This window comes from Neoarius graeffei, chromosome 18 (genome assembly GCF_027579695.1).
Source record: "Neoarius graeffei isolate fNeoGra1 chromosome 18, fNeoGra1.pri, whole genome shotgun sequence".
Classification (NCBI taxonomy): domain Eukaryota; kingdom Metazoa; phylum Chordata; class Actinopteri; order Siluriformes; family Ariidae; genus Neoarius; species Neoarius graeffei.
This window is the reverse complement of record NC_083586.1, coordinates 18,387,784-18,400,695: the sequence shown is the minus strand read 5'-3', so window position 1 is coordinate 18,400,695 and position 12,912 is coordinate 18,387,784. Positions and strand designations below refer to the sequence as shown.

The following is a 12,912-nucleotide window of genomic DNA, read 5'->3' as shown; positions in this document are numbered from 1 at the left end:
TACACGGCAAAAAAAAAAAAAATCCTGTTTAACCCTTTCATGCAAAGCATATGCACACCCCTTCTAATGCACAACATGGGTCAAAATCGACCCGCATTCATTTTCCAGGTTATTTCATGCTGACTGAGTTTTTCTTTGCTCTATCTTTTGAAATCAGTTTATTGAATATTCCAAGTATTCTTTAAATATCTTGTTTTTAATTACCACAAATCATTAATTAAATTTTTTCTTTCCTACTTTATGAACAAAAATACTTTTTACACATGGGTCATCCAAGTGTGATTTAAAATTAAACGTCTTAATACTATAATTACGGAAGCCGCGAGAGGCCCTTCATATGATCTTTTTTTATTCACCTTGTTATCCCGAGATAACGACATAATTAATTCAGGATCTCAAGAAAACAACACAACTAATTCGAGATCTCGAGAAAACAAAGCAATTATTTCATGATCTCAGCTGGATCACTGTATCTCCGTCGGTAGAGACGAAGCCGGGCCAGTCTTCTGCGGAGGTGCCGCGGACTAATTTTGAAATGATCCCTTATTAAAAGGCTTAATGCAATCTCTCCCTGTGTCAACCCCTGATCAAAATATTGCCTTATTAGGTGATCGATTATTCCAGACATTCTAATGACCAAAGTTGCGTCTATACAGAATGAGAAATAGCCCCAAAGTCAGCATATCACAAGTCTCTTGGCGCACCTGAATGAACCATTTCTCAGCTGTTTACTCGAGATCTCGAAATAACGGTTTTGTTTTCTCGAGATCTCGAATTAGTTGTGTTGTTTTCTCGAGATCCTGAATTAATTATGTCGTTATCTCGGGATAACAAGGTGAATAAAAAAAAAGATTATATGAAGGGCCTCTCTCGGCTTCCGTATATAATAATAATAATAATAATTTGTTTCAAGTAATTACTTTAGCAGTGAATGGGGCCAGTTATTTATTTATTAACTATGTAGTTAGCTAAGCCAACTACAATAAAATTAGCTAACTAAAGTAGAATATGTCAACAGCTCGGTAGCTAATAGTAATTACTTGTAACTTTCTGACAAGTAATCTACTCACTCTCAAGGGAACCTAAACATCATCAATTTTTTTCTAAGGTAATGTTAGAACAATTGAAAAACATTCCTTGCATGTATTAGATGGGCAAAGGGCGCCGTGCTGAGCTGTGAAATGTCCGACACAAGCACAATTCACAGTTCCCACCAAACGCTGGAGTAAATGCATGCGGGTCGGTTCTGACCCATGTGTGTAAACTTGATGCAGAATTACAAAAGCTGTGCTTGTTCATAACTTAAGAAAGGAAAAATAAAAATGATGATTTGTGCGAAACAAAAAGATATTTACTGCATATTTGGAAAAGTCAATGACAAAATGAATTTATTTCGAAAGTATATCATAGAAACACTCAGCCATACATGAAATAACCTGGAAAATGAACGCAGGTCGTTTTTGAGAAGGGTAGTGATACAAAAAGGGTTTTTATTCAAAAAGTAAGAAAGGAAACAATAAAATAAGGATGTATGATGATCAAAAACAAGTTAATTGAGGAATACCTTGAATACTGAATGATGGAATTAATTTATTGCAAAGATCTAGAAGATAAAAACTCAGCCGGGTCACTTTTGACGCATGTTTTGCATCAAAGGGTTAACTTTTATGCGACATGCTTACTTGGATCGTTTCTCTTCAGCAATGCTTTCAATGAACGACAGCCCATTTTAGGAGTTTAGGCAGATTCTACCGTAACTGGATCCATTAACCACTTGCCCACAAAATCAGAAATTTTTCTTGTCCTTTTTTCAGTGAGGTAATATTTTCAAGATTGAAAATATGGTATTTGGTCTTCTAAACCAGCACGTCATTTAAAAATACACCGAGTATATCAATAAAAGATTTTTAAAGAATAAAGTTCTATTTCTTTGACATATCTGACAGACATTTTAAAAATCCCTTTCATTATCCCTGTTGCTATCGTCAGTGAATTTCCGTCAGATGACCTGACGATAGACTCGGCCGTTATGGATCTTTGGTAGTTATCGTGTGGAAGCAGGCTTTATCATTTTTGGGTGTCAACAGATAGAGTTGAAATAGATCAACAGCGAAAAAAAAACCTATTTCGTTCACGAGAGAAGCCCACAGTTATTTTTAAAAAATGCTATCGTCAGTCTGTCAGTCAAATGCACCTGACGATAGCAAAATCCAAGCCCTCGCCACGCACATGTCGACTGACGCAAAGAGGAAATTCTACTGCGCGTGATTTTTGTGACAGCGGACATTTACTTCCGGGCAAGACTTGGAGTTCTGACAGCTAGATTTCATCAAATAAATCAAGGTCAGATTTTCAGTCAGCTATCCTGACGATAGAAATGTTTGACGATAGAAGCATTGAGAATATATTTGTGCGTTCGTATTTAAATTTTTCTGGAGGAAAACTATCGTAAGTTGAGATAAATCAGAGCCGCTTGCGACCCTTTCAGCCGACAGGCCGTTTCAATGTGTTATTTCCCCGCGAAAGTGACACAGTCGCGTCTATCGTCACTGTTCTGACAATTATTGTTGATATTTCAATTTTGAAAATAAATTCTCTTTTTTATTTCAATATTTTATTTTATTATTTGGTTCTAGTGATGAGGTATTTAATATTATGACTAAATGTGTCAGATTAATAATGTAAGAAACAGTTTTGTTGCTATGAGTGTCTGTCAGAATATGATGGTAGACGTTAGTTTGTCGGTCAGGTTTTGATGATGGAAACCGATGTGTTTGTATTGTCGTTTAGCATGTCTGTCATGTCAGGCTTTTATTAATTAGTTACCAGGACTACTGTCCTAAAATTTACTGTGAATGTCCAAGACCCCAAATGCTACTAGAAAAACTTCATAGAATGATCAAAATAATCAATTCAGCAATTTAAGGAGATGGGACTTAACTGGCCTCTGTTATGGTAGAATCTGCCTTTAGCGTATAATGTCGTGTGCGGTGTGGGTTGGGAGTATCAGATTCGCGGGCAGACCGAGAATTCGCCGACTGCGGCTCTGAAAAGCTTTGATGTGCATTTAAGACAGCTGTACACAGAGCTGGAGTAAAGTTCACACAAACAAACACACACATTCATTCTGTGTGTGTGTGTGTGTGTGTGTGTGTGTGATGTCACTGATGAAAAGCAGCAGCGGCTAAATAATTCAAGATTCAGTTCACAAACCTGATTATTGTAACTGAAGAACCTCTGTGGTTCTGCAGGGTTCTGAAAGCTGGTTATTTTGATTTGTTTGAATATTTGATACGTTGCGGTTGACATTAACAAAGACAATGAAGTGAAACTTGAGGCTTTGGCAGACTTTTCCAAGTACACACACACACACACACACGATCAGGGTAGTCGTTTGTCCTGCCTCTTTGACTAGGACGGATATGCACAAAGACCACGCCTCCTTCAGTCCGACCGATATGCACTGAGACCACGCCTACTCCACTAAGACTGACAGGTGTAAAAGACCACGCCTCTTTCATGACTAACAGGCACAAAAGAACACGCCCCCTTTATTAGGCCTAACAGGTACAAAGGACTCCCCCCTCCCCCCTGACTGGTACTGAGACAGCGGCAAAGGAAATAAATCGATGACGTAAATAATGTTACACGAGTATTAAAAACGCGATTCACACGCAGTATTTCTTTCCACAGAGGTAATTTGTCGCTCTTCCGCTCACACAGTCCTGTCGGAGAGTTATATTAACGTACAAATGCATCGCAGCAGAGTTAAATAATTTAGGAGCATGAACCGTAAGCATCTCTTTCCTCCCTATCTCCGGGTGCCGTGCAAGCAGCTGGCAGAAATTCATTTCATGCGGAATGTCTGGGCACTAATCCCGTGATCGTGTTCGGCTGGCGCGCAGCCACGCCGTTGTGATTTATTACACCGTGCATCCAGATGGTCCGAGCCGAGCGTAGTCCTGCTTTCAGTGTGAAGGGCGATTTGTACTCGGGTCAACTCTCGATCATGAAGGGAGGGGAAGCAAGACAGGGTGTAGCTATGTGTTTAGATTTAACTGTGTAACTCTCTCCCTCCTTCCTTGATGTAGGTTGGACCAGAAGGACAAGTGGACGGCCAGTCCGTGACGGAGCATTGCCGGAAACTCGTCAGCTTCACGCTCTCAGGTGATTAGAACCAGGAACGAAGCAATAAAGTTTCCTTTTTGTGTCGAATCTTGTGCGTTGACGATTGTGTCCTGCGCGTCTGCACTGCCTCCCTGTGGACAAAAAGTGTCAGAACAAGTGAAAAGCAAAGCCAGTTGGATTGTGCAAGAAGAAAAGTACATCATATCACGAGGAGCGAGAGCCATCATATCATGACCCTCAAGGACATTTCTGCGATACACAGCAATTTTAAAGATTCAAGGCAAAATTTTCAGATCAAACCAGCAGCTTCCAGCTTTTTGCAATTCTAACATTTGGAGCGGGGCGGGGCGGGGCAGCCCGGTGGTGTAGTGGTTAGCACTGTCGCCTCACAGCAAGAAGGTTCTGGGTTCGAGCCCAGCAGCCAACGGTGGCCTTTGTGTGTGGAGTTTGCATGTTCTGCCCGTGTCCGTATGGGTTTCCTCCGGGTGCTCCGGTTTCCCCAACAGTCCAAAGACCTGCAGTTAGGTTAACACGGGGCAGCCTTGGCCTGAGGTTGGGCTGAAGTACCCTTGAGCAAGGCACCTCACCCACAACTGCTCTCCAGGTGCTGTAGCATAGCTGCCCACTGCTCTGGGTATATATGAATGAACCCTTTATTGTCACTGTTACCAGTGAAATTGACCATCAACCTGTCCTTACAGAGGGGGAACAGGACAGGAAGACAGGGATAAAAGAAAAAGAAACACAGTAGTAACATGAGGAAAGATGAGGAAAAAAAGAACCCCCCCCCCCCCCCCACTATGCTCCTACAGTGTGCAAGCATTTAAAAACCTCCGCACAAGCACACAATAACACAAGTACACTTTAAAACATGGGACTTGAGGGGCCGAAAGGGGGGAAGGAGGGGGCAATCAGGGGTGGGGGGGAAGGGGTAAGGGGGTAGGAGGGGAGGGGAGGAGGTAGAGGTAACTCAGCGCAAGCAAGCAGCCGTCCGCTCCTGCAGCCATGCAAGCGGCGCTGGTCACACACCCGCTTGTCACACTGGGGGTGAAAAACGGCGACCGCGGAAAATTGGGGAAGGAATACGAAGAATGCGAGAGTGTCTCCCAGCAGTGACCTTCTGGGGGAAATGTTGTCCCAGCAACGGCCTTGATCGAGGCCGGTGCTGTTCAGGGAGCCGAATGTCGATAAGATAGAGATTGTTTGGTCTTTCGAACAGACGCAGTCTTTACACGTCCACACCACTTGTCCATATCTGTCCATTTCTGTTCAATTCAATTCCATTTGGTCTCCGAAATACTTATTCCTTGCAAAGCCGAAAGCATCTCCAAGATGTCAACCATGTTGTGGTTCAAGTTCTATAGCCACAGTCTGAGTGCCGACAGCTTTGTCCACCGCTTCAATCATATCGGGCAGCTTTGTGGGGCTTTGAACAGCTGTCACCGTTGTCCGATTTCCTCGATATACCAGGGCAATGCCTAATCCAATCAGCAAAAGTCTGGTAATCATGGTTCCGAATAGGTAGATATCTCCAATGTCCTCCACAGACGTTCCGGCAGGACAGGTGGGTTCCCCCGAACCCAGAAACTGTGTCAATTTCATTAGGAGACCAGTTTATCAAATCCATGCTTTTTTAGTTTAGAAATTCAATGCGGAGAGAGTCTCTCAAAAAAAAAAGTATAGGCAGACGAGACAAAACAAAGAGGACAAGCAGGAAAAAAAGGAGAGGAGAGCAGAGAAATGCGACCGCCTTCCGTGAGAGCACGGAGAAGTAGTACCCTTTTTTATATATATATATATATATATATATATATATATATATATATATATATATATATATATATATGTGTATATATATATGTGTATATATATATGTGTGTGTGTGTGTGTGTGTGTGTTCACTGTTTCAGATGGGTTAAATGCAGAGGTTAAATTTCACTTTGTGTTTAAGTCTGTGCTTGAGCGTACGTGTGACAAATAAAGGCTTCTTGGCTTCTAAAAGGAGGAAAAATTTATTGTGGCCTGGTCTGTCACATCTTTGTAGCTTTTATTCGGATGCGTTGAAGGGTGCTGATACTTTTGAAGCATTTTATATATTCAAATGTAATACATAAAATTGAGTTGGTTCTTCCAGCTGCACGTACAGTTGTGGTCAAAAGTTTACACACAGTGACATGAATACCATCTTGGATATGAATGTCACGGCAATATTTGGGCTTTCAGTCATTTCTTTTTCTGTGGCGGAATGTACAGTATACAGCTTTAATTAAAAAACCACTAGAATTTGGTGCACAAGTTTTAATTTTCTTTGGGTTTTCTGAAATCAACACAGGGTCAAAATTATACATACAGCACACCTGATATTTGGGTAAAACCAGGGATGTGATTTTTCCGCGAATTCGCGGAATTCCGCTTTTTTCACCTCAAAACTTGAAAAAAAAAATGTTTCCGATTTTTCCCTCAAATACATTCGTATCCTATTCGTTCCGACTTTGTTTGAAAGATGGCAGCCTCGGATTTGCATCTTTATGCCTCGATCACGGAGGCTGCCATCTTTCAACTCTTTGTTTGAAGCGAGCGCGTTCATTGGTTGTTACAGAGCGATGGGCCAATCACGTACCTCGTTTCATCTCATTGACGTAATTACGTCATTGAGATGAAACGAGGTACGTGATTGGCCCATCGCTCTGTAACAACCAATGAACGCGCTTGTTAGCTGTACGTAAGCTTGCTTCAAACAAAGAGTTGAAAGATGGCAGCCTCCGTGATCGAGGGTAAAGATGCAAATTGAGTTAAAGAAATCGACAGAATAGTGAAAAACAAGTTCCGCTGGGAATGGTTGGAGAAAGAGGTTGCTACAGACGTTGGGCATAAGACTGTGAGACATTTGTTCAGTGATTTCGTTCTTTGGGGAGAGGGCAGAGGTCTCTGGCTGTCAAGTTTGGGGATACTGTGACCTCCCCTGCCCGAGCTACGAGCGTCCAAAGTCGGGATAGAAACGAAACCTAAGCGGAGCGCCGCGGCTCGCCTCGGGGCGAATTACGTCCCAAGGCTAGCGGGCCCTGCTCGCGCTGGTTCTTTGGGGGGGTGAGACTGAGTGAGTGAGTGAGTGTGTGTGTGTGTGTGTGTGTGTTTGTGCGAGTGAGTGTGAGAGAGAGAGTGACCGTGTGTGTCAGAGTTGCATGTTGACCATTAAATTGGCTTGAATTTGTTAATCATGACAAGTTTTTTCTTGTGTGTTTTGCTTGCCATTTTAGTACAATTTTTAAGTCAGAAAAACCCAGGAGCTTCGGTGGGCTTCTCCCCTTGTCCCCCCACCAGGGCGCTGCCCTGGACCAGCTGGGGGCCTGGGGCCCCCAGACCTCCGCCTAAAATTTTCAGATAATTTCACCAGCCCCAAATCACATCCCTGTAAAACGTCTCTTTGTAAGATTCACCCTGACCAAACAGTTTTTGTTTACCATGAACAAGCTTCCGGCAGAATTCTGGTTGGATATTTCACGACTCTTCATGGTAGAATTGGTAGAGTTCAGTTAAATTATTATTTTTTTTTCTCGGCATGGACTTGACTTATAAGCCCGGTCCATATATTTTCAATAGGGTTGAAGTCAGGACTTGTTTGAAGCTTAATGTTCGCCTGCTTTATCCTCCACAACCAGCTCTGATGTGTGTTTGGGTTCATCGTCCTGTTGTAACTCCCAAGTCGTGTTCAAGTTTCTGATGGTTTATGCTGAAGAATTCTGAGGTCGTCCTCCTTCTTCATTATTCCATCCACTTTGTGCAATGAACCAGTTCCACTGGCAGCAAAACAGCCCCAGAGCATGATGATCCTACCACCACCACCAGCTGGTACAGTGTCCCTCTGTACATGGTGGTCATTGTGGCCAAACAACTCAATCTTTGTCTCATCTCCCCATACAGCTTTCCTCCAGAAGGCTTTTTCTTTGTCCGTGTGGTCAGCTTCAGACTTTAAGCTTGAAGGTGTCAATTTTGTAGCAGGGGGTTATTTCTTGGATAGCAGCCTCTTAGTCCATGGCGATCTGAACTGTAGACAGTGATCCATCAGCTTCCAGTTCATGGCAGGGCTGTGCCATGGTGGTTCCCAGGTTGTTCCTGACCATCCAAAATAATTTCCTTTCAGCTGAGGGTGGCAGTTTGGGTTTTATTGAAGCAAAGTGGCTTGGCAAAGTGATTACACTTCACAATAACTTGCATACAATTGTCTTGGAATTTGCACTTGTTTAGAAATGGCTCCAAGAGACATTCCGGAGTTGTGTATATCTGCAATGCTCTTTCTCAGATCTGCACTGAGCTCCTTGGATTTCCCATTTTACTGTGTGTTGGTCAATCCAGTGAGCGCTGTAAACAAACCCTTTTTATGAAGGCACAGAGAAGCTACCAGCTGTAGTCAATCATGACCACTAACAGGAAGTTAAGAGACCTCGGCCTTGGCAAGATAAGAGACATTTTGGAAGTTTCAGCTCCTCTGAATTAATAATCTAAGTGAGCGTATGTATATTTTTTGACTCCATGTTGATTTCAGAAAACCCAAAGAAAATTAAAACTTGTGCACCAAATTCTAGTCTCATCTCATTATCTGTAGCCGCTTTATCCTGTTCTACAGGGTCGCAGGCAAGCTGGAGCCTATCCCAGCTGACTACGGGCGAAAGGCGGGGTACACCCTGGACAAGTCGCCAGGTCATCACAGGGCTGACACATAGACACAGACAACCATTCACACTCACATTCACACCTACGGTCAATTTAGAGTCACCAGTTAACCTAACCTGCATGTCTTTGGACTGTGGGGGAAACCGGAGCACCCGGAGGAAACCCACGCGGACACGGGGAGAACATGCAAACTCCACACAGAAAGGCCCTCATCGGCCACGGGGCTTGAACCCGGACCTTCTTGCTGTGAGGCGACAGCGCTAACCACTACACTACCGTGCCGCCCTCCAAATTCTAGTGTTTTTTTAATTAAAGCTGTATGCCGTTCAAATGTTCTGCCACAGAAAAAGAACAGTTCAAAGAAATTACCGAAAGCCCAAATATTGCCGTGACATTCATGTCACTGTATGTAAACTTCTGACCACAACTGTACAGCCTTGATATTTTGTGTGTGTGTGTGTGTGTGTGTGTGTGTGTGTGTGTGTGTGTGTGTGTAAAAGATATCAGAGCTCAGGGCCTAAAGAAAGGCATGTTCTTCAATCCGGACCCGTATCTGAAGATGAGCATCCAGCCTGGAAAACGCAGCGGCTTCCCTGCCTTCACACACCACGGCCAAGAGAGACGATCCTCCATCATCTCCAACACCACCAACCCTGTGTGGCATGGAGAGGTCTCTCTCTCTCTCACACACACACACACACACACACACACACACACACACACGCTGTCCATTCCTAAGCAAAGACTGAACACAAGGAAGGCCTCACCTACTTTTATCCTTTATTTCCATGTCATGTGCATATGGCACGCCCTAATTTTCCCGCCATCTGCATCTAATTTACATGACACACGCCTTAATTTATGCAGGTTTTGTGACATTGCATGAGCATCAGGAAAGCATTCAACAGGCTGCAGATATCCAAGATTCTAGGAAAGAAGTGCATGGAGTAGAAAACACTCAGGAGGGGATTTTAGGTCTGCAAAAAAATGTAATCTGACATAAAATAAATTTTCTGATGATGGATTCAGACTATTTTTAAAACGATCAGATGTATAAATCAGGGATGTGATTTTTTTCCGCGAATTCGCGGAATTCCGCTTTTTTCACCTCAAAATTTGAAAAAAAAATTTTTTTCCGATTTTTCGCTCAAAAATCCGCATTCATATCCTATTCGTTCCGACTTTCAGTAATTCCGTCATTGAGATGAAACGAGGTACGTGATTGGCCCATCGCTCTGTAACAACCAATGAATGCGCTTGTTAGATAGCTGTATGTAAGCTCGCTTCAAACAGAGTTGAAAGATGGCAGCCTCCGTGATCGAGCGTAAAGATGCAAATCGAGTTAAAGAAATCGACAGAATGGTGAAAAACAAGTTCCGCTGGGAATGGTTGGAGAAAGAGGTTGCTACAGACGTTGGACATAATACCGTGAGACATTTGTTCAGGTCGGGGGGGATCGTCTGTCGCTCAGGGGGAGAGAGCGATGGCGTGCTTGCTGGAGGCCCCTCTACGCATCAGCGTGTTATCTGTGAGTGTGTGTGTCGTTTGGTCACGAACAAACTCAGCTTTTTATGTGTGCGTTTTGTCCGACGTGGCAGAGCCGAGTGTGTTTGACAGGACACGGTTGTCTGGGTCGAGCTAGTGGGCTTTGTGTGTGTGTGTTTAGGGAGGCGAGAGGTTGGCTGACGGTCACCCGGAATGAGTTCATGTACCGGCGCGCTGGGCGGAGAGGAAAGGAAAGAGAGGAGGAGATGCTGTTCGTCATTTAGTCCGCGGAAATATTTCCACTTTGGGCGTAAAATGACTGGAACATTTGCTCAGGGAACAGACCCGACACCAGAGTTAGCTCCTGAGTTAGCACGGCTTGCTAGTAGCAGTGAAGTTCTGTTACTTTACACTCAGGCTTGTTGCTACTTAGCCATGTAGCTAGCAAGAGCTTTAACGCACCGCTTAAACACAAGTCTGTCAAAGCCATTTATTTATAATTTAATCCTATTTTGGAGCATGTATAGCTGCTTCTGGCTACATAGAAAGTCAAAATATGTGTTGCAGCTGCCTGCTCTGGCTAACAGGCTGAGTGAAAGTGAGCGCTGCGCAGCTGGAAACGCCCCCTGTCCTGTTGCTCCACCGCGCTGATGAAGAGGAAATCTGTTGCGCTGAAGACCAAACCGCTCCATAAGGCATGTAGAGTGCACTAGAGAGACGACAGGGGCCCCCTGTGTAGGGCACTTGTATAAGAAGGAGGAAGTGATTTGGGATTGAGCCTTCAGTGTGTGTATATGGAGGCTACTATATAAAGTTAGTTTCGTTTTAGAGAAGTGTCAACATCATCTTGACCAGTGTTATCAGCCAGGTTGTTAAATTTATTTATTTATTATTTTTTAAATTATTTTTTTAAAAAGTATGATAATTATGAATGAAATGAACTTAATTAAATTTACAACCAATGTAGATACATTACATTATTTACACATTACCGTGATATCCAAGGCATAATTAACAAAATTTACAGCAATAAAAAAAAATTAAGGGTGGCACGGTGGTGTAGTGGTTAGCGCTGTCGCCTCACAGCAAGAAGGTCCTGGGTTCGAGCCCCGGGGCCGGCGAGGGCCTTTCTGTGTGGAGTTTGCATGTTCTCCCCGTGTCCGCGTGGGTTTCCTCCGGGTGCTCCGGTTTCCCCCACAGTCCAAAGACATGCAGGTTAGGTTAACTGGTGACTCTAAATTGAGCGTAGGTGTGAATGTGAGTGTGAATGGTTGTCTGTGTCTATGTGTCAGCCCTGTGATGACCTGGCATATTTCATATTCAGAAATATGAGTAGAAATATTAGAGATATTGGCTTCTTCACAGACTTCTGATTGGATTGAATGGATTCAGCAAACACATTTTTTTGTGAATGTTGTTTAGTGAAAAAGTGATTTTTATTCTTGCATATGAAAATCCTCAAGTGAGTGAACACTGTACAGTTCTGTATATGAGTCAATTTCACAGAAAACGGTTTTGTTTTTTTTTGTCCGGACGTGTTTTGTTTACATTTTGAGATTTCTAAAACCTTTTTATCGTCTTGTATGATAAAACATTATCAGTTCTACCTTGCATTTCAAAATTTGACTACTTTGGTTCATTGACTACTTTGTCCCCCCACCAGGGCGCTGCGGCCCCCAGACCCCCGGCTAAAATTTTCAGATAATTTCACCAGCCCCAAATCACATCCCTGATAAATATAGCATTGATACATTTGTAAATATTACACCTATGAATCCGTCATCAGTGCGATGCACGCACTTTATGCAGGAAGACTGACTCCCTAATCACTTCTTATTCACTACTAATGTGCTCTGCTTAGGATATGTCTACTCTACCTAGTGCACTATATGGAGTGCACATCAAATGAGGTTTATCCGTCTCGAATTTACATGACACGTGTTTTTATCATACTTTATAGAACCCCAATTCCAAAAAAGTTGGGACAAAGTACAAATTGTAAATAAAAATGGAATGCAATAATTTACAAATCTCAAAAACTGATATTGTATTCACAATAGAACATAGACAACATATCAAATGTCGAAAGTGAGATATTTTGAAATTTCATGCCAAATATTGGCTCATTTGAAATTTCATGACAGCAACACATCTCAAAAAAGTTGGGACGGGGCAATAAGAGGCTAAAAAAGTTAAAGGTACAAAAAAGGAACAGCTGGAGGACCAAACTGCAACTCATTAGGTCAATTGGCAATAGGTCATTAACATGACTGGGTATAAAAAGAGCATCTTGGAGTGGCAGCGGCTCTCAGAAGTAAAGATGGGAAGAGGATCACCAATCCCCCTAATTCTGCACCGACAAATAGTGGAGCAATATCAGAAAGGAGTTCGACAGTGTAAAATTGCAGAGTTTGAACATATCATCATCTACAGTGCATAATATCATCAAAAGATTCAGAGAATCTGGAAGAATCTCTGTGCGTAAGGGTCAAGGCCGGAAAACCATACCGGGTGCCCGTGATCTTCGGGCCCTTAGACGGCACTGCATCACATACAGGCATGCTTCTGTATTGGAAATCACAAAATGGGCTCAGGAATATTTCCAGAGAACATTATCTGTGAACACAA

At 42.9% G+C, this 12,912-nt stretch overlaps 1 protein-coding gene across 6 annotated transcripts in view; it reads left to right on the top strand.

The window, feature by feature from the left end:
• Positions 1–12,912, top strand: part of hecw2b (HECT, C2 and WW domain containing E3 ubiquitin protein ligase 2b) — a 139,403-nt gene that overhangs the window by 81,996 nt on the left and 44,495 nt on the right. For all 6 annotated transcript variants that reach the window (XM_060898475.1, XM_060898476.1, XM_060898477.1 and 3 more), the window contains 2 exons: positions 4,092–4,167; positions 9,300–9,469. In XM_060898475.1, the coding sequence (XP_060754458.1) occupies positions 4,092–4,167; positions 9,300–9,469 (246 nt within the window). The remainder of the gene's footprint in view (positions 1–4,091; positions 4,168–9,299; positions 9,470–12,912) is intronic.